Below are 22024 nucleotides of genomic sequence, written 5' to 3' on the forward strand. Positions count from 1 at the left end.
ACCCGCAGAATCTTCTGACCTGACCCTGTCCTTCCTGCTGCTACAGCAGAGGGAAAACCCAGCATTGCCTTTTAGAAGCACTTCCTGATTTACTGGTTTTCTTCATGTTTATGACCATTTACATTGTACGTAGATTTTTACTGAAGGCATCAACACTGTGAATGAACACATATGAAATTATGTAGCAAACAAATTGTAAAAGAACTTTAGTTTTTTTATTTTACATTCCTTAAAGTACCCGCCCTTTGCTGTGATGACTGAAATATTAACCTTCGGCCGTCCTTCAATGAACCTCTGGGAAGTTCTTTCAAGACTCTTTCAGGAGACCACCTCATGAAACTCATGGAGGGAATGCTAAGAGAGCAAGGCAGTAAGGCAAAATGTGGCTATTTTGAAGAATGCAAAAAATAAAAATCTTTTGTTATTTCACACTTTTGTTTACTACATAAACCCGTACGTGTTCATTCATAGTTTTGTTGCCTTTTGTGAGAATCTACAATGTAAATAGTCATGAAAATAAAGAAACCCATTAAGTGAGAAAGGGTATCTAAAACTTTTGACTGGTATTTGTTTCTACATAAGTCTATCTCCAAACATGTATTAAGGTAAGGCCAACTCTGAGTGTGTGTGTGTGTTCTGCACTGATGGAAAACCTATTTAGTTTTCCTCTGTGTCACTGCAATAAGAGGTCCCTGGAAAGGTTTAAAACCGGCAGACAAGGAGGAGATAGAAGGAAGGCAACACGAACGAGAAGCAAAAGGTTAAAGATTCTAATATTTTGGGAGATATTAGTTGTGCAGGTCGGAGGATAATCTGCAAAGGAGGAGGAAGAAAGGCCGTGAAGGAGGGGAGATCCCACACACTCATCTTTCTAATTGTGGGTGTGTCAAAAGCTGCCTTCGCTTCTACCTGTGTTACTTTTATCCCTGCATGGGGCTTAGGACAAACATTCCCTCACCTGTCAGACAACCCACCTGTACTCAAGAACTCTCAGCTGTCCAGGTAAGAATCAGCTTTATTACATCATCCATGTTATTAGTGACAAAGACTTTAAATTGTGTTATTCTTCCTCAGCTCCGGCCTTTCTCCGTGACATAAAATGAATTTTTTATCAACGGGATTGAACTGGAAATGCTAAAAAAATATTCTCGAGGATTTTTGTCAGCAGGACAATATTCATATTAACCGTGCAACATTTAAATTGTGTTCACAATAAGCTGGTTCATTTTGAAATGAGTGTTTTGCAGATTATGGGCTTTTATTTTGAAACACGTGAATACATCTTAATCCACCTGTTATTAAAACATTAAGACAACAAATTAGACAAAAACAGAAGAGCGTATTTTAATTCCATAAATAAATCTCAGCTTGATCAACATGTAGCATGAAGTTATTACATTTGGGGGGAAAAACTGCATTAAATTTACTGCCAGCAGTTTGGTACAACAAATACACAGGACCGTGATAAGAATTCACACCTCTTGAACAATTATACATTTTGTAAATCTACAACCAAAATAAACTTTTATTTATTTTATGTGATAGATCAACACAAAGTTGTGGACATTTGAGAAGTAATAATCCATGGGTTTCTAATGTTTATAAAAAAATAAATAAATTTGAAAACTGCGATGTGCATTTATATACGGCCCCACTGAGTTAATACTTTGTAAAACTGTGTTTCGCTGTAATTACAGCTTCAAGTCTTTTAGGGCATGTCTCTATCAGCTCTGGACATCTAGAGACTGAGATGTTTGGACATATTTCTTTCTAAAAGCTCAGTCAGATTTGATGAAGAGCATCTGTGAACATCAGTTTTCAAGTCTAGCTGTGGATTCTCAATTCAATTTAAGTCTAGACCTTGACTGGGCCACAGGGTATGCACAAGTCCAGTCCTGGAGAGCTACTGTCCTGAGACGTTTAGATGCGTCCCTTCTCCAACACACCTGAATCAAATGAATGGCTTGTTACCAGGCCTCTGCGGAGCTGAATGCTGATGAGGAAATTAAGCCTTTTCATTCAGTCGTTTTGGAGCAGAGATGGATCTAAAAGTTGAAGGATATTAGTTCTTGAGGACTAGACTTGGGTACTCCTGAGCAGTCGTTTGTGGCTCTGGCTAAATGTTTAGAGTCGTGTGTGTCCTGCTGGAAGGTGAACCTGCTCCCTGGGCTGAAGTCTTTTCCAGCCTCCAACAGATTTTCTCTTCAGATTGTTGTGTGTGTAGCTCTATCCATCTTCACATCAACTCTGACCAGCTTCCCCAACCCTACTGAAGAAAAGCCTGCCCACTGCATGATGCTGCTACCACCATGTTGTAACATGGAGATAGTGTGTTACTGATAGAGACAGGCCTGTCGGTTTAGGATAGTCATATCTTTGTAGGTTTGCAGTTGTGCAACACTCTTTTGTTCACTAACGTTCTCTAAGAAACCACTGAGGCCTTCACAGAACACCTGGATTTATACTGAGATGAAATTACACACAGATAAGACTATTTATTAATCAGGTGACTTCTGAAGATTTTATATATGGGTATCATAGTAAAGGGGTCTGATGCATGCTTTTCAAAGCCATGCATCATTTTCATCATTTCACATTAATTCACCACTTTCATAACAATAAGCTTGTGGTTGTAACTGAGTGACACTTGAAACCTTTCACCTCTCTTGGAAAAAGTCAACATCCTTAAGAAATATGAATTGTAAAAGTATTATATCTATTTGGAAAGTTTTTTGTAAAGTATTTTCTGCCGTTTTGCTGTGCAACATTGATCATTATTTCCATTGTGAGGCATGTATTGCACTTAATTGATAAAAAAAAAAAGTTAACTGACAGAGAGAACTGTAAGGTTGAACTTTCTCTGTTTGTGGAGTCTCCCTCTAAACCATCACCTCCCAAAGAGGGACAGAACAAACCTTCAGGAGTGGAAACCCCACATAAGAGGAAAAAACAGAGTATTTTCCCTTCCCCATCACCTGACTCACACACAATCGCCACACACACAATTACACAACCCCAGTGCTGACCTGTTATTGTGGTCATTCCTACAGTCCTAATTGAGTCCCAGTGGGGGTCTTTCTGCTGCCGCCACAGCGCTGATTCACAAATCTGGAAAAAGCTGCCAAAGTAGAGGGCAGAGGTCAGGATCACCAAATTCCCAGGAACAGTTTAGCTCAGTTTGCACACGTGTGGGAGTGTGTGAGTCAGGGGGGTGGGCCACAATGCATTTAAAACACTGTACATGTTACCTCTGGACTGAAGTTTACGAAGAACTATTTCCAAGTAGTATTAATATGAAGTGATGCTCTCTGCAATGAGAGCGAGAGGTGTTGTATGTGATGTGCATGTATCAGCAGGTCACTGTTCGATGAGGCAGACTGGAAAGACACAGACAGAACTGTTATTATTCACATTAGGCAGTCCTGCAGGAGGGGAAATCACCTCAGTTTAACAGACGCAGGGGTGGGGGGGCTTTAATTTAAGGGGAAAATTGAGCAGAAGAGGAGGAAAAAAACTTGTTTTGTCAGCTTAGAAAAAACTAAACAAAATATGCTTTAAATTGTTAATTAGAGAAGTCTCCACTTGTAAGCTTACAGAAAAATGAACTTTATCTAAAAGAGGTTTTGTGATTGTTGGTCGGACTCCAGCAGCACCTAACGTACCCTTCCGTTTGACCCGTCCAGATGTCGCGGAGCATCTCACAGATCTGTCTGCTGGCCCTGATGTCACTGCTGCTGCTCTTCTCTCCTCTTGGATGGAGCAAAGACGGACAAACCCCAGGATGCCACCTATACCGTGAGTTTCAATCTGAAAAAAAGTAGCAAAAACCTTTGCACTACGACATCTGGCAATAAAAAAAAAGAACTTACTTTGATGGAAAAAAAACGTAATGTTGAGGAAAAATCTCTAAAATCAGTTTGTGATTTGCATGTTGAAAAATAAAAACACCTGCACAAGTCTAATTATGTAAATGAGTCTTGCAGTTCAAGAGAGAGCCTGCAAATCTTTATAACTTGTTAAACCGGCTGATAAGTAGGGAACATGATCACAGTAAAAAGAGCAAAAACAACAAAACTGCAACTCAATTCAAGAAATATACTGAATTGCTGCTACAAGAACTTTTTCTTAAAAGTAACATTTAGAGATTTTCTAAACACTTAAACATTCTGGCTTTGTGAAAAATACCTAAAACATGCCAATTAAAAAGTTGAAATTCTTTTTTTTTCTTCAAATCTAGAACAGGAAAAAAATTTGTAATTATTCAGAGTTGAGGAAAAACTTGGAAATTGTCCTGTAATTTACATGTCTGACACAAATAGATGTTGGTTATTTCCTGTCAGCTGGCTCTAAACATCTAAACAAAACAGGGAAAGTGGGTAAAAGTAAAACATCCAGGTAGAATAAGGACAGAAAACCTTAAGTCATATGATTTAAAGCCATAAAACCCACAAGAGCTCAATGACATGGCCAGCAAACAATCTGGATCTCAGACCAACACACAACAATATGATTTTATAGTCATCTCAAAGAACGCAAGCACATTTCCAGCTTGTATCAAAACCTCTGAGATGGTTTTATGTAACATGAATGTTTTGGCCACACTACATTAGGCTCAAGGTTTTTTGTATTTGCAATTATTTGTGATTTTGTTGTGTTCGTATAGTTTCACCTGACTGGATGTTAATCTTGCTGACTGCAGGATTAGTATGAGTTGTGTGCTAAACTCCTTAACACAAACCCAATGTTCAACAGTGTCTTGGGCATAATTTGCTTAAGAGATCCAGTATAAAAACAAAGTCAAAGCTTGTTTAAGCCTAATTAACTAAAATTACGGGTGGGCATCCTGAAATAATAGTAATATTGAGCTATAAGTACACCTGCCATTCTCACAATAAATGCAACATCTAAAAATAAAAGGCCTAGTTATTATTAGCTCAGTTAGGAAAATCTCTAAACTTTGCAGGCTGAGCTGCTGAGTCCTAAACAGTTAAAGATGTTGTTCCTCATTTCTTCCAGCCATCAACGTGACCATTCGCAGCGACCGTCGTGGCACTTGTAAAGGAACCCATCTGGTGTACGCCTGCGTGGGCTACTGCGAGTCCAGCGCTTTCCCGTCCAGATACTCGGTACTGGTAGCCTCCAACTTCACGCACAACATCACCTCCGCATCGCGCTGCTGCACCATCAGCAAGGATGCCAAGGTGAGAATTGTTTTTTTTCTGCTTTCTCAGCCTAGATCGGTGGTTCTGGAACCTTTTAGAACAAGTACCACCTCAGAGTACCACCATCTAGACAGGAAGATTTTAAAATTAAACTATACTATAACATGGACTTTTTCAGGTTGTTGTTTCATGTCACAAAAACAAAAAAAGGAAATAAAATCATTCCTTTTAATTTTGCTCTGCATGATTTATTGAAGGATAAATATTTAGGTTGTCGGTTTTTACTCAGAATTGAAAAAGTTACAATTTTAAAGTTGGAAAGAATGATCAGAAAATCCCTAGGAGTTGGTATTCCAACCTTAAAATCCAATATGGCCACCATATATACAAAACTTTGATAGCCGCAGTAAAAAAAACTACTTACTTCTACTATGTATAACGTAAATGGGATTTATGTTGTACAGTTCCTTCTGACTTTCAGTGAAAGGCAGTTTTTAAATAAACTTTACTATCACATCTGTAATTTGTATCTCAAATCTTTCACACAAAGTACTTCACAGCCTCCTATAGTGAACATGTTCGAAACCAGAAAATGCACAGAAATATATTGTATTTAGCTTGTTCTGTTAATATCAGTCGTCTTGGCGACTATGGCTCAATTAGCCAACTCCACGAGTTTTTTTTAAACTTAACTGGAGCAAGTTCTGACTTCAGAAGTAAAAGGATCAAAGGACAGTTTAAGGGTATTTTGAGTTTTGTTCACATCATGTGCATAATCTACTTTTCCCAGGTCAAAGTTCGCCTGGACTGCCCGCGAGGTCGGCACTACGACGAAATCGAGATCCTGACGGCAAAGGCGTGTCGCTGCGACATGTGCCGCAAATCCCGCTACTGATATTTCATCACTGCAGGACCAAACGCTGCGCCGGATGAAAAGCAGATTAGAGTTTACGGAGTTAAACAAAACTACTTCAGCAGAATCTTCTCCACTTCTGTCCATTTGCTTTGAATTCTAGAAATCTGTTAAACTCATCAAACTGAAAATCCACAACAGTGTCCCTAATTTTTTAAAATATTTTTATTCATCAAAGCAGAGAGCTGACTTGGTAAATTGAATCAGTAACAATCACACAAAATTTCAATGATGGTCAAATACTGACAATGCTTCATGTTCCAATGACACAACAGGAGACCAAAAGAACGTACAAAATGTATTTATTATTATGGATCTGAACTTAAATGACCATTTGTAAATAATATCTATAAATGAAACTGTTGGAAATGGTGAACTAAAACAAAAACAATGCTCTTTATACTTAATTTACATCCACCAGTGTAGAAATCCACCCTCAGTCTAAGCTTCAGGAGGTCTGAAGATGAAAGGGAAGATTTTTCTGGAGAAAGAGAAGAATACAAACTAAACACAACACTCCCACAACAAGTTCCTTTCATACTGCAGCTACTGTGTATCCCTCTGAACATGAACTGCAAGCTTACACTAAACAAGGGCTTGCCAGCCGTTAAGGTGCCTGGGGACATCTGGCATCTGTCTCACTAGACTTGTCAGAGAAATATTAAAATGTCTGTACAGATAATAGCTGGATTTCCCCAAAACTGTGTAATCTCTGACAACTACTTTCTTGGACACCTACAGTACAACCCAGCTCTTGTTTCAGCTTTGAAAGTGACATCACCGTCTTCTCCATAGGTCTGAGTGTGCAGAACAGCCTTGTGTTTTTAGTGTTTGGTTGTGGGTTAAGGAAAAAGCAGATTGGGAGTGCTGTGGTGTATATCCTTTAACACACACTGAATACTGAAGAGATTACTGGACCTCAGCCATGAATAGCTTCAATGCTTCTGAAAAGAACTGATTTAGAAAGGATCACCGGCCGCCACAACCTGGAGCGTTGGCTGCCAACCAGACGCCACTAATGTTGGTAGTTTTAACAAATAAAATAACAGAAGTATATTTGTCGATGCGCATCATAAGCTGCTGATATGTGTTGCCCTTTAATTAGCGCCTGATTGTCCAGTCTGACCAACCTGACCAGCTGCTTGAGAATCCCTGGTTTCTCTGGTGTGCTTTGTGTTGTCTGAGGCTGCAGGAGAAGAAGTTTTCAGTCAGCACAGCTAAATGTCCTAAATAAAAGAAACATTGCATGAAATGCAGGGGAGCGCAGTACACACTCCAACACTGTTTACTAAATATTAAAGAGAAATACTTAGCTGGTACATTTTTTATGTGACATTTAACATAAAAAAACATTTAACATGTTTGTAATTTGTATTTCACTTACAGTAACTCTTAAGCTCAGAACAAGGGATTGCTGCAAAGGCAACAACTCGATGAAATCGGATGGGCTTGCTATTGAAAAATAACTTTCTACCAACTGGTTTTACCTGGTTAACTGAATTTGACTGGACAGCATTGGACTGTACTGGACTGATCTGTACTGAACTTGGGCTTAATTGGTCTCTATATATCTGGGTATAAATTTGGACCAGTGCCCAAGATGACATTGGCTGTAATTTGGAGCTACATAAATAAACTGAATTAGAAAATAATTTTCACAAGTTTTAAATTGTAAAAAATTGTGACATAACGTATGGATGCAACAGATGTAAGACAAATCAATCAACAAAATGTCAAATAAATAAGCAGTAAGCAACCAAATCTTATTCCTTGCTCATTCACTACAGCAAATCTACTTTATTGGCTGTAAATCTGCTGTTTTTTCTCTTCCTAATGCATGAGTTTCTGCAAAACAAATGTTGGGACCCAGCCATGGATTTCAACATTAAAACTCCGGTACGGACTTTTCTGGAACTTTCAAAATAAATTGCATTTAACTGACTTCCAGCAACTGAGGAAAGGGTGGTAGCAGCAGACTTCCCATGATGCCACTGTCTGAATAAGAGCACCCCCTCTCCAACAAGCCGACCTCTTCCACACGGCCTTCGAAAGGGACCGGATAGGGGAGACAAGCGCGCTGATGTCTCTTTGCTGTCAAACAGACATAAACTCTTCAACTGGATCCAAGGATGTCATAAGATCATGCGATCATATGCACAAGTTAAGTATGAGTGAATAACTGTTTGTGTACCTGGTATTCATTCATAAAAACGGGAATTAAGGTACACGCCTGGCTTGACTTTCTCTCTGAGGCCTGCAGAAGCAAACGGTGCCCCAGAGAAGTCCTTGCAGAGACGCTGTCTCTTCAAGCCGAGTGAAGCGGTTTTTCTTGCCTGAGAGGAAGACAAACGAGTAGCCGCATTACGGCAGTTAACGTGCGGTGTGGTTAGCGGACAGAACGAGCCGTCTTCCAGCCAGAGCTACGGAGGTTAGCTGGAAGCTAACCCTTTGTTCACAGAGCTCTCTTCAAACTTCATTGTCGCTTGGACAACGTTCCTCACCACAGTTCATGAGGTTAAGTGTTTGGGCAGAAAAACATAGAAGTGATTTAAGATGAAATGATCTAAACGTTTTTCATTTTATGAAGTTTGGTTTTGTTTGTGTTGAACTCAGCTATCTTGGTGCTAGCAGGCTATCTGCAGCACATGTGTTCAGTTTTGTGTTCTTTGTGTGTTTTTAAAGTTAAGACAAACTTTATTAAAGGGTGATTTTAAACAGAAGATTGATCATAACGCGCCGTCCACGCTTATGCATTTTAACCCTTTAATCAACGGTATTTTTGAAGGTGTGTGTTTGAATCTGGTGCTAAGCTATTAGCCTCCTTTGTTAGCTTAACTGCTAACAGCTAAGGACATGTGCTTGCTGCTAAATAATATTTACCCAGAAAGGTTTAGTTTTATATCCAATAAATAATGTGTCCCTAAAATCATTTTACTAAATTTGATAACTAAGTAAACACCATTAAGCTCATTTCTCCAGAAAGATTTGGCTCTTTTCCAAAATATTCCCTTAATAATATTTCTTCAAATATTATTTCAATAAATAAAGGAAGCTAATTAGACACTGTTGAGAAATGGTCATCCAGAAGGTTGGTTTTATTCAGCAGATCATTATTTAAAACATTATTTTATTAAAATAATATTTTATCTGATCTTGCATTGTGAATGGTTGTCTAAATGTTGCTGATTATTTCCTAAGTTGGTTCCAAAACTAACTTAACTTCACTTCCAGATTCTTCAAGATAATCCTTGGTTCTCAAACATAAACATTGCATGGTAATGTTGCATCACTCTTTTGGTCATGGTTTTAATCATCTTTAATCAACTTGTTTATATTGTTCATAGCCCATTAGTCTTCATTATTCTTTCATTCTGCTTGGTAGTTTAGTTGGATTGTTTTAGCATAGTAAAGAGTTTGTTGATTAAAATATGTTGACTTTGAATTGACCTATATTTGTTAATAAATTCTTGTATTTAAGGAAATTGTGTGAATTCATTCCATGTGTGCAGAGTTTATGCTGTTCAATAATGTCAGAGCTCGTCTCATCCCTTTCTATTTTGTCCTAATACTACCGCTTTATTGGGCTGGTATTCACAGGACAACCTTTAACAGACCAAAATATTATTTAAAAAATATTAATATTAAATATTAAATAATATTCTCAGATTCATAATCCCAACACAAAAAACAACATATCTCTTTGAATTTTTGATTAACTTGCTCCTGTTCAGATTATGTTGCTGCATGATATGATTCAGGATGTTTTGTTTTGCTAAATTTATTTTGCCACATTTTTCACTAAGAAAGTGTTTATTTCAAAAATAGCTACACAATAAAGCATGGAATCATGAAAAATTCTGAAATCACAGATTTTGATTTTATAATTAACTAAAATGTGTCAGGTTTTTTTTTTTCAGTTCAAGGTTCCTAAACATTTGTTTACCTTTACTCGTGGATCAATGGACAGACCAGCAGATGGACTAATAGATGGATGGGCAAACAAACGGATGGATAACAGGGCCGTACAACATTAGAAAATCTTAAGATGACGACATCCGTTGTGATATATGCCTTCCTCTCTTTCTCATCTGTGCTTCCATCACTCTGTGACCTTTAGCATTTTGATCGATATTGATCATTGCTGTCTGGTGTTAGCATCTGCTGCAACTGGACAAATACAGGGGTTGGACAATGAAACTGAAACACCTGGTTTTAGACCACAATAATTTATTAGTATGGTGTAGGGCCTCCTTTTGCGGCCAATACAGCGTCAATTCATCTTGGGAATGACATATACAAGTCCTGCACATTGGTCAGAGGGATTTTAAGCCATTCTTCTTGCAGGATAGTGGCCAGGTCACTACGTGATACTGGTGGAGGAAAACGTTTCCTGACTCGCTCCTCCAAAACACCCCAAAGTGGCTCAATAATATTTAGATCTGGTGACTGTGCAGGCCATGGGTGATGTTCAACTTCACTTTCATGTTCATCAAACCAATCTTTCACCAGTCTTGCTGTGTGTATTGGTGCATTGTCATCCTGATACATGGCACCGCCTTCAGGATACAATGTTTGAATCATTGGATGCACATGGTCCTCAAGAATGGTTCAGTAGTCCTTGGCAGTGATGCGCCCACACCGTAACTCTCCTGGATGTGGGGAAAACAGTAAAGGTGGACTCATCAGAGAACAATGCATGTTTCACATTGTCCACAGCCCAAGATTTGCGCTCCTTCCACCATTGAAACCGACGTTTGGCATTGGCATGAGTGACCAAAGGTTTGGCTATAGCAGCCCGGTCGTGTATATTGACCCTGTGGAGCTCCCGACGGACAGTTCTGGTGGAAACAGGAGAGTTGAGGTGCACATTTAATTCTGCCGTGATCTGGGCAGCCGTGGCTTTATGTTTTTTGGATACAATCCGGGTTAGCACCCGAACATCCCTTTCAGACAGCTTCCTCTTGCATCCACAGTTAATCCTGTTGGATGTGGTTCGTCCTTCTTGGTGGTATGCTGACATTACCCTGGATACCGTGGCTCTTGATACATCACAAAGACTTGCTATCTTGGTCACAGATGCGCCAGCAAGACGTGCACCAACAATTTGTCCTCTTTTGAACTCTGGTATGTCACCCATAATGTTGTGTGCATTTCAATATTTTGAGTAAAACTGTGCTCTTACCCTGCTAATTGAACCTTCACACTCTGCTCTTACTGGTGCAATGTGCAATCAATGAAGACTGGCTACCAGGCTGGTCCAATTTAGCCATGAAACCTCCCACACTAAAATGACAGGTGTTTCAGTTTCATTGTCCAATCCCTGTATATGTAAAATGCAAGTTTATAACGCTTGGAACATGTTAGCAAATCCTTAGCGTGCTATAAACGGTCCTTTGCGATATGAATATTGCAAACACTAATATTGCGAAGGTGTTATACTCGCGATATATTGTGAAGCCAAAATGGATAAATGAATCAAAGGCTGAACAAGCAGATGATGGATAGATGAAAGGATGGACAAATGGATGCATTTTTAGATGGATGGAAACACTGGGATAAGGAATAAAGTCAGAAGAAGCAAACATTTCTTCATACGCTCCAATTTTCCCATACTTATCCAGACCCGGAAAAAACCTTAATCAAACTTCATTGTTTGAAAGACTTTGTAGGAACCTTGATAAATAAGAAGCTCCATAAAAATGTTCACCATAACGTGTCATGGGCTGGCTTTGTGAGAGACAAGTTGTCCAAACTGGATCCTTTTAAAAGCTTGTAGATTTATACTGGCACTTCCAAAGCTGACAAGAGTTTATATCATTTTTTCCACTTGTAACAGACCTTCAGAGGAAACTCTAAGTGAAGGAAGAGGGGAAACAAGTCCAAGTGGACGAGAGTAAGAACAAAGGATCAGGTGAGATAAAAAGGCTGAGGGCATGAAGGGAGCGGTGGACGATAATTTGGGGACTTAGTTGCTAATCAAACTGAAGCACTCGCTTGTTCACGTACACACAATCACACATCTACTAATACAACCTGATGTAATGCCATTATTAACCGTAATCGCCCTCATTATCCCACCTGTCAGTCCTGCTAGCCTGAGGCTGCAACAAAGACGGCGATGCTACACGCGGGCTTCTACTCTTACATGTACACGGCTTAGAGAGGAAATGAAGAGGGCACATGTGAATGAAACCGGCAGATAAATATGTGGACGATTATAACTTTAATTTGAGCAGAGGAATGTTAAAGATCAATTAAAAGCTTCACCTCATCAGTGGGTGCGGAGTCATTCACTGCCTGCTTCACTGTGGACTGATGATCCAACTCTGCCGTGCTGCGAAACAGACGCAGCATTAACTTCAGTAAAATACCTCACATATTATATCATATGGGGAACTATATCAAGGATAATTAAAGCAATGTTTTTGTCACAGAAGCAAGGCAGAACAGTAGAGCATCTGAAAGGCTGGAAAACGATGGAAACTTTGCTTCTAACTGCAAGAATCTGTCACGATCCTGAGGTGTTTGGATCTTCGGTTGTGCGTGTATTTTAACCCTTTCTTTGCTGTTTATTTTGTTCTTCAGCTCTTACTTTCCTAAGTTTACTTCCCTGTGTTCTGCTATGTTAGTGTAAAGTACTTTAAGTGGTCAGTCTGACTAGGAAAAGCGCTACATAAATTCAGTCCATTTACATTCACTGATAAAATCTACAACTGTAAGTTGCCTAGTCTGTAAAAATGTAGAGATGTCATTTCCACAGTATGCTTTCTAGATGGTGCTTTGTTATTGAAAAGCTGCCCCAAACCTTTTGAAAACAGAACATCAACAGCCTTAGATGCCACAATGGTATGCTGTTATTGTAGTCTGAGATCCAACCTCTGGGTTCTAATCTGTGAGAACAGCTCCAAGGTTACTGCCGATGCTCACGGCTCTGGTGTTTCTAGGAGGTTTACACAGTTTGTGCATCTAAGCGTGGGCTCATCAAGTTAAAACAGGAGATTTTGTTTATGTAAGTGAAATACAAACTAAAGGCAGGAAATAACCTTTTATTATTTGTGTGCGCACAATCGAAATAATCGTTTACGCTCCGCTGATCGGACTGCCAGAGTGATTGATGTGGCGCCCACTCGCCTCTAGTCTCTTTCATATCTGCAAGAACCGCTGAAGCGTGTTTGTGAGCGAGGAACAACGAAGGAGTACACCAGTACCTTTGTGGTGCTGTTGGATAATATAAGGTTGACTAGCATGCTTTTGTTGCCGCAACTAGTTCTGTTTTTACAACAGTGAGATCAGTAGAGTAGATAATAGTTTTTTAATTAATACAATCGTTAAAATATGCACTCAACATTTACATTTTTGTGCATTTTCACAGTTTGATTACAGTGATTTTTAATCTGCGACATGAAACACAGTGAGAACCCAACATTGTTCAAGCGCTTCCTCTTAAGCTGTTCCTCTTTCTCAGACGAAGCCACCGGCTGTCTGGTTTCAACCTTAGCTTTTAGAGGTTTTGTTTTGCTTTCCTATAGAAGGTTCTCCTGGTGCAGTGATCTAAATGCGTTTATTACATCTCGGGATCAACTGAAAGGACACGGACACGGGGGGTTGAAATTGACCCAGCAACATTACGTTGCTGACTCAGGAGGTAGTAATTAATCCACAACCACTATCAACTGTAAGGGGTAATTCTGGGCTTGTGGAACAAGGGTAACAGAGTAAACAGCAAAGACAGCATTAGCTCAGTCCATCGTATCATCCTCCAATGTTCACCTGACAAAGGCTAATTATGCTGAGGATATTCCGCAACAACTTTGCTTGTATTCAAAGCAATGAATCTATTGGGACAACATGAATGAGGATTGAGACGCAGAGATCAGCCCCCCGCGAATAAAAGCTACATTTTGTAATCTACGACCCTTGATTCGGTAATCACAGCAATATGAGCTGCAAGCTCACATGGGCTGTGATCTAACCGTGTATGATGTGAAGAGACCAAAGTATCTGTAATGTGGGGGTTTAGAGCTGTGTGTTCATTGCAGAGCTATGACATACAAAGGGCTTATGTATGTTCTCTTTTTGTTTCTCTGCCATAGAAAGTACTCCTGGCTCAGGGCTCCTTTATTTTTTCTGTTCTTAGTCTCCTTCCTACTTAATAAGACCCCAGTTGGTCGCAACAGATGGCCGCTCACACCTCAGCTGGAGGTTTCTTCCTATAAAAGAGAATAATTTCTTTCGACCTGAGGAGGGATTGCTGCTGTAATGGAATTCAGTTTCACAGTAGAATCAACTAGGTTCTCTCAGATAAATAACTCTTTAAACAATTTCCATTCTTTGATTGTTGTTATGTGACTGTATGAGAACGAGTGTAATTCGATGTGTTTCTGACTTTATGATTGAATCGCACTGAAATGATATGTACTGATTTGGATTTGATATGAAGTGGATTTTATGGAGTTTGATATAATTTGGACCCCTTTGTCTTCAGATTGAATCCGTTGTGAATTGACACAATATAAATGAACAGAACTAAGTACAAATTAAACATCTCTTGAGGATGGGAAGTGATTTTTGAAAATTCAAACAACTAGTAGTTTTTCTGCCATGGCAGTTATTTGGAAAGTTGCCCAACGTTAAAACTATTTTCAGGTGGAAATGGGGCAAGGTTTGGGAAAGAACAACGACAAGTTAAGTTCTAACAGCATTTTTTGCTTGTCTCAAGCTTAAATTACTACAGCTAAACTCAGCTTTCAATAGTAAAATCTGCTATAGAGACTCACAAGACCTGAGCTGTACAATAAAGCTCGAAATGATTGCAGGAATGCTTAAGGAATTACAGCATTGATGTAACTCTGACTTTAAATGCAACTGATGCAAAAGTTTTGAAATTGCTGACTGAACATGTCTGCTTTTAAAAATCTAAATGTGAAGCACTATCAGCGCTACACCAAGAGATGTCATATCAGTCATTTGAATTGGCTGGTTTATAAACACACAACTCACACAGAATAGAGTATCAACAGCATATCAAACCTAACAAATATTCATTTGCTAAATACAAATCCAAGCTTGAGCTTGTGTGACCCTACAACTGTATGACACGTTTTCAGCTGAAGTCATTTAACTCATCTTCAGGTACTCACCCAGTCACTGAGATACTGCATTCAGCCTCTGTAGCTTTCAATATTTCTTTAATAATAGCCTCCTCTAGTGGTGAGTCCCTGCGTCTGCGCTTTGACCTTGGCTCAACAGAGGCAGCGGGAATGAGCTGTATGACCTTTGTCATCGATAAAGATAATTTACAGCTGTTTTGTACTACTTACATCATAGTACAGATGATTTCTTTAAATTGAGGGAATAATAAAGAACAGCTCACCTTCTCTTGTTGCTTCCCTGAAACATGATAAATAGTCCCACATCAGAGGACTTTTACTAAAATCCACAGCATTTACTCTTTCATCACATCCAGCTTGCCTAAAAGCATGTTAATTTATTCTTTTCTTAATTGCCATAAAGCTCCTGTAGTAGTAGTAACTAAGACGACCCTAAGCTTATTTAAAGCAGGCCCAAGCAATACTATCTGCTTATCGAACAAATGCTGCATCTATCCTCACCTTGGCATATGTTCTTCTCCAGGTACAGAATAATAACAAAGGGGTAGAATAACAGCTTCTTCCCACGGTGTTTGCCCCCTTTCCCCCAGCTCCTTCTGTCTGGAGGACAAAGTTAAGAAAACATTTAGCTGAGTGGTGATAATTGGATGGATGGATGCTCAAAAAACAAGAACAAATGGTAACATTGACAGCTCGCTGGTCAGACTGATAGATAGGAAGTCGGACTGAAGAGTGGGGAGAGAGAGAGACAGATGGATGGCCGAAAAACGAATGGATGGCCAGACCCAACGGCTGAACTGACAGACAGAGGAAGGGTTATACGATAGGGCTGCACAAAATTTCGCAAGAAAATCGTCATTACAATATCAGTATGTGCAATATTCATATTGGTTCATATTTCATTTTGTCGTAAAGGACTTTTTGGAGTGCATTAATCGTTGGATAATATATTCCTGGTGTTATGAACTAGCATTTTATATGCTGATGTAATATTTAGCTAGTGGAAGAGTCTCACAGCAGCAGATGCTCACACGGGACACAAATGACATCGCTCCAACTACTAATGGTCATAAAGTGATGGAAGCACGGATGAGAACGAGGGGAAAGAAGAAAATAGGCATATATAGATCCAGTGATCGCAATATTTTCCAATATTATCGACATCCAGGATTTTCTAATATAGTGCAGCCTTCCTGTATGGTCAGATCAATAGATGGCCTAAGCTGGTTGAATTGACGGATAGATGGATAGTTCCCAAAGGAGCACTTTTATACGCACCTTTCAATTACAAACCAGCATAATAACACTGGTAGGGGGAACTTACTTTTTGAAGTTCTCATATTTATGTTCACAATGAAACAGGGAAAAAGTCTGGAAATAAAATGTGTTTCATACTTAATTTTCTTTTTTAATATCTGTCAAATTCCACTTTAAAGTGTTTTCAAGACTGTGTAGGAACCCTGTATACAGTTTCTGTTCATTTCCTATACTAAACACAAACGGTGAGCAAAAAGGTTTGATGCAAAGGTAAGCATGTGTAACCAAGTTGGAAAAGCTGACGGGCCAAGTTCAGGTTAACAGAACAAACACTGCTAAATGGGGGTGATGATATGCAATCAGAAAATAACAGAAGAACAAACCAAGGGAAAGGATACATGGAAATACTGTAAAATGAGGTGTGGAGAAGGGCTGAAGGCAGTCCAAGTCGCCAAGAACCGTTCTAACAATTTCCTAAAAGAGTAAAAAAAGAGACAGGGTAAGAAAAAGAAACAGACCAGTGACAAAACTACCAATGACGAAGCCTCAGTACTTACCTCCATTTCTTGATCGAAGCTATCTTGGGCCAAAACCTCACCTTCACTGAGTATAAAAAAACCAAAGATTACATCACAAATACAAATAACTTTGATCAATAAAACTACAAAAAAGAAAACAACAATACAAAATATAATCACATAAATAAAAAATATAAAAGCATGATACATAAAATCTAGGAAGAACTTGTGAAAACATAAAAAATTGTAATAAGAGCAATGAATTTATATAAATACATTTCAACTAGTGGACCCGTAGTCTGTGCATCAGGAACAACTCAATGATACATTGATGATCAATTATCAAATCCAGAGCTTCTAGCCACGTTAAACCCAGCAAAAAATAAAATAAAATTAAGAGGGTCAACTAAAACAAAGTGACTGTTAATAGCTAAAATTGCTATTAAAGCGTCAGAAAAGTCATTCATATTTCTTATGTATGGTAAGGACCGAAGGTAATAACGACATTCATAGCAAGAAATAAAAACAAAATAAAAAAATGTATTTATTACTTTGAAAATATAATATTTAAAAGAGCTTCTTTGTCGAGCACAAAATGGCTCAGGGTACAGAAAAGAGCCCAGAATTTAAGCTACTGTTAAAATACTGTAATTTTCCCTCAAGCCTCTGAAGAATGCAAAATGAATAAAGGCGTAAACATTTTTGTCTTGCCTGAAGCTATTTCCTCGTCTGATCTTGAACTTGTAGATTAAACTACCAGCTTTGAAGTAACGGGTTTCTGGGACAGGGAATGAGAAGGGATGCAGCGCCATGGCTGGCCTGTCGTAACTGAAATTAAACAATATTAGACACAGTTTATAAACTTTTGAACACATTTTAAAATACTTGTTGAACCTGTTATCATAAACTCCAATTCTACTTCACTTCTAATTACCGTAATAACGACAGGAAAATGGCGTCGTCAGATTTTCAACGCCGTTCTCTGTTGCGGTTTTTAACCTCCGGCGGGAGGACGTGAACGGCGAGCAAACTTTCCGTCAATCAAACATTCGTCTCGTCTCTTTATTTGCTCAGTTGCTTTCTATTCCCGCCTCTAAGTCAGTTTCGCTTTTCTGATTGGCTTCGTCTTCATCCAATCAGCGGCGCTAGGGCAGATGTCACTATGGTGACGGCAAAAACCGCCCAAATTGTGTGTCATGTGACTGCCAGCTGATAACAGGAAGTGTAACGACTTGGTAAAGGGTAGGTTTTTACTGTTTTGTTGAAATTTTTCTTATCATATGTAAAATCTGAGCAGTTTTTTTAAATTTTTTTTAAATTATATATTCACTTGTGATGTTTGTGACAACGTTACACTTATACCGTTGATATATGGTCATTTAAATGCGATTAGTGCTGGGACAGGGAATGAGAAGGGATGCAGCTTTAAGTTAAACTCTTGTACCTTACTAAAGCTTTTAAGATTTTCACAGTGAGTTAATATTATTTTTGCACCATTTTATTCCAGTGTATAATTGCTATGCCCCTTATGTTTCTTCCTCATTGACAAAATGTGTTTTTCCAACACCAGATGTCCCCCACGCCCTTCTCTTCTTCGCCCTGTGTCGCCCTGAACACAGGGCTTCAGATGCCCCTCCTGGGTTTGGGGACCTACAAGCTGTGTGGCCTTCAGGATGTATATCGAGCTGTGGATGCTGCTCTGTGTGCTGGATACAGAGCCTTCGACAGTGCAGCCGTCTACCGCAATGAAGAGGAATTAGGCAAAGCTCTGAGAGCGCTCCTTCCCAAGTATGGCTTGACTAGAGAGGATGTGTTCATAACCAGGTGGTTCTATTTTTTTTCTTCTGTACTTTATTGTTTACATCAGTGAAGCTGATCTGTTCTATGCAGACCTTTCTTTCAACATTGTTCTTCTGTATATTTTGTCAAAGTAAGCTGGGCCCTAAGGATCAGGGTGAAAAGGCCATGGAGGGGGCCCTCCACAGTTGGTCCCAGCTGGACTTGGATTACATTGATCTCTACCTCATCCACTGGCCCGGCACTCAAGGACTACCGGTGGGTGACGAGCGCAACCCAGGTACAGGGCAGATCATGCTATTGTTTTCCTTGGTAACATATCACTATTATTATGTGTACCCTAACAGAAAAAGTTAGGCATCTAGAACGAATCTTGCAGATCTGGTTTGCATGCAAATATTTTTAAGGGTGTTATTTTAAGCTGTAGTAATTGCTTTTGGCTTCTCATTGACACCACAGCCTATAGAGGTTGAATTTCCTGTTTAAAAGATTAATTAGGCAGCTGTAGTGACATCATTGACACATGTTTGACCTACTTGCAGTTAAACCTTCTTTCCTTAAACCTACAAAATTCTTTCTCTTTTAAAAAGAACTGATTTCTCAGATTTTGCTCAAAGATTTGTGAATTATGTGTTGTGTTCGTTAAATGATAACATTTGAGCTGACTTCTCATGTTCACTCCCTAAAATATAGATGCAGCCCTTGTGTAATGGGATCATGTAACTGAAGGTCATGTTTGACTCTAGGTAACCGAGCTCAGAGCTGGGCCAGCCTGGAGGAGCTGCATGGTCAGGGGAAGCTGAGGAACATTGGAGTCTCCAACTACACACCAGCACACATGAGAGCACTGATGCAAAGCTGTAAAGTCCCTCCTGCAGTCTTACAGGTAGAACACAGCAGAGAGGAACACGTGACATATACAGTCATGGTAAAAAGTAAGCACACCCATTATTCAATTGCCTGTAGAATCACAGTCGATTTCCGTATTCTTCTTTAGTTCATTGAGGTTTGTTTCTTTACCGCTGTCCTAAGGTCTGACTACAGCCTTTTTACTAGGTATGGACTTTGACTAGGCCATTCCAACACCATGATTCTTTCAAGGAGCGTTGTCCTGCTTATGACCCAGTTTGGTCCAAGCTTTAGCTGTTGAATAAACTTCGTGACATTTGACCATTAAATCCTTACGCATACAGAGGAGTTCATGGCTGACTCTAAAACAAGCCCATATCATCACCCCTTTACCATCGTGCTTAACAGTTGGTTTCTACCTGGTCTCCAAAGGACATTGTTGCAGAAGTCTCATGGTTCATTCAGATGCAACATTGCAAACTTAAACTTTCCTTTTAGAGAGAAGAGACTTTACAATGAAAACCCTATCAGTTAAGCCCAACTTCTTTAACCCTTTTTACCTGTCTGTTCATAAACTTTACTTTTTAACATGCTAACTGAGGCCTGTTGCGTCTGAGATGTAGCTCCTGGGTTTTTGGCAATCTTGAGCATTGCAGGCCATAAAAAATGGCTTCTTTAAGGTGATTGCTGATGTCTTTCTGCCCTGCCAGCATGCTCATATATACGTAGATGCTCCACCAGTAGCAAATCTCCTGCATTTATAGAGATGGCCACATCTGCTGATCAATGATCTGGCTGCTACTTTTCCTCATAAGTTCTAAGAATGCAGCAGGGGTGTATTTAGTTTTCCCCATGACAGCATGTGTAGTAATGGAAGCTTTCTTTTTCCTATGACTGAAGTATCTTCTGTCAGGTTTATGTCTGAATGCTTGGTTCCTCCAGGTGGAGTTCCACCCACGGCTGTGTCAGCCTGAACTGATGAGTCTGTGTAAGCAGTACGGAGTCTGTTTTCAAGCATACTCTTCTTTAGGAAAAGGAGAGCTGCTCTCTGACCCAGTGATGCTGGATGTGGCAAAGAACTGCGAACGCACACCTGCACAGGCATGTGATTTCTCTACTAACTCGAATATACCTAATGTTTTTTAATGCCAGTATTATGAAGACGTTTTATTTTTACAACCTAACAGGTTTTGTTACGCTGGGCGCTGCAGCAGGGCGTCCCAGTGCTCCCCAAATCCTCAAATCCAGAGAGAATACAGCAGAACGCCGAGGTGTTTGACTTCACCCTGAGTGACACGGATATGGACAGACTGTCGGCTCTGGACTGTGGTCAAAGGTTCTGCTGGGATCCATCAGAGGTGGCCTGAAACAGCCGCTGTGGGTCGAAACAGGAGATCCTCCGCGATGTGTTGTTTTAAAATTGCAGCCAGAGAAACATAAAATGAAGGTTTTAAAGCACTGATCAGGTTTTGTTCATATTTTCCCTGATGGCATAATGTATTGAGCCTTTTCAGTCAGTACCTCCTTGCATATTTGCCTTCAGTTGTTTCTGAGATAGTCTGTTTGCCTTTTAACAAGGGTGACTTCTCTGCTTTAACCAAGTATGAACAGGGCTCCTACACATTTTAACTTTCATGGTTCAATAGTTTTCTAAACGTAAAGACACTCTCTACACGAAGCCAAACACTTTTGTAAAATTCAGCTCTTTGCACCTCTCATCCACACAGAAACACAATTTTCAGTGAGAGAAGCTGAGCTACAATTTTTTCCAATTGCCCATTATTGCTTCCCGAGCTCGGAACAATAACAATAGAACCGTCATGTTGTTTTTATTTTCACATCTATCTCACTTTTTTCTGGCTCTGCTGACATGAAGCTTCAAATATGTGTTGAAAACATCATTGTGTGCTGAAAATAGACAAGAGTCCCAACTGTTATTGCTACCCACTGGAGCACCAGAAGGGATTTTTGTTGGAACTTTTGCAGATGCAGATATTTTTTTGGTACAAGCGGAGCACAAATGTTTTTGAAAATATACCCTGAATAGTTAGGTTGAGGCCTTACATTTTGTGATTTCTGATTTACCGGGCCATCTTGGACATTAAGGTAAAACATTTATTAAATGTTTGTATTCATCTTTGCATAACTTTTTTGGTGCTACATTACTCTGCAAAAGTATTCATACTCCTTGAACTTTTTCCCATTGCAGCCAGAAATTTCCCTCTATTTTATTTTGTCTTCATGATTTACCAACACAAAGTAGTACATAGTGGAAGTAAAATTAAACATTTTTATGTAGATAAACATTTTAAAAGTGTACCTTGCATTTGTGTGAACCCCATTTGACTCTGATGTCCTTCAATAAAATCCAGTGCAAAGGACTCCATTCAGAAGTCACCTAATTATTAAGTAGTCCAC

At 39.3% G+C, this 22024-nt stretch overlaps 3 protein-coding genes across 6 annotated transcripts; 2 read left to right on the forward strand and 1 right to left on the reverse strand.

Moving 5' to 3' along the window:
• Positions 1-966: 966 nt before the first annotated feature.
• On the forward strand, positions 967-6238 carry gpha2 (glycoprotein hormone subunit alpha 2). Its single transcript, XM_047385076.1, has 4 exons — positions 967-1002; positions 3684-3795; positions 5017-5201; positions 5953-6238. Exons 2-4 carry the CDS (start codon positions 3684-3686, stop codon positions 6055-6057), a joined length of 402 nt encoding a protein of 133 aa, XP_047241032.1. The 5' UTR covers positions 967-1002; the 3' UTR covers positions 6058-6238.
• Positions 6239-6360: 122 nt separating this feature from the next.
• Positions 6361-18047, reverse strand: LOC124880136 (membrane-anchored junction protein). 3 transcript variants are annotated; one of them, XM_047385073.1, is made up of 10 exons: positions 17895-18045; positions 17672-17788; positions 17000-17045; positions 16841-16916; positions 15687-15785; positions 15449-15465; positions 15216-15349; positions 12343-12409; positions 7206-7261; positions 6361-6556 (listed from the first exon to the last, which is right to left on the reverse strand). In XM_047385073.1, the coding sequence occupies exons 2-10, from the start codon at positions 17770-17772 to the stop codon at positions 6517-6519; spliced, it is 636 nt and encodes a 211-aa protein (XP_047241029.1). In that variant the 5' UTR covers positions 17773-17788; positions 17895-18045; the 3' UTR covers positions 6361-6516. The 3 variants fall into 3 exon arrangements, with proteins under 3 accessions (XP_047241029.1, XP_047241028.1, XP_047241030.1); XM_047385072.1 differs by lacking the exon at positions 12343-12409 and having other exon boundaries at positions 17895-18047; XM_047385074.1 differs by lacking the exon at positions 6361-6556 and having other exon boundaries at positions 7206-7301; positions 17895-18046.
• Positions 18048-18105: 58 nt separating this feature from the next.
• zgc:101765 (uncharacterized protein LOC450036 homolog) lies at positions 18106-22011 on the forward strand. Of its 2 annotated transcripts, none has more exons than XM_047385070.1 (6): positions 18106-18202; positions 18531-18784; positions 18892-19037; positions 19504-19643; positions 20549-20707; positions 20794-22011. In XM_047385070.1, the coding sequence occupies exons 2-6, from the start codon at positions 18531-18533 to the stop codon at positions 20971-20973; spliced, it is 879 nt and encodes a 292-aa protein (XP_047241026.1). In that variant the 5' UTR covers positions 18106-18202; the 3' UTR covers positions 20974-22011. The 2 variants fall into 2 exon arrangements, with proteins under 2 accessions (XP_047241026.1, XP_047241027.1); XM_047385071.1 differs by lacking the exon at positions 18106-18202 and adding an exon at positions 18279-18431.
• Positions 22012-22024: the final 13 nt, after the last annotated feature.

This window comes from Girardinichthys multiradiatus, chromosome 14 (genome assembly GCF_021462225.1).
Source record: "Girardinichthys multiradiatus isolate DD_20200921_A chromosome 14, DD_fGirMul_XY1, whole genome shotgun sequence".
Classification (NCBI taxonomy): Eukaryota; Metazoa; Chordata; class Actinopteri; order Cyprinodontiformes; family Goodeidae; genus Girardinichthys; species Girardinichthys multiradiatus.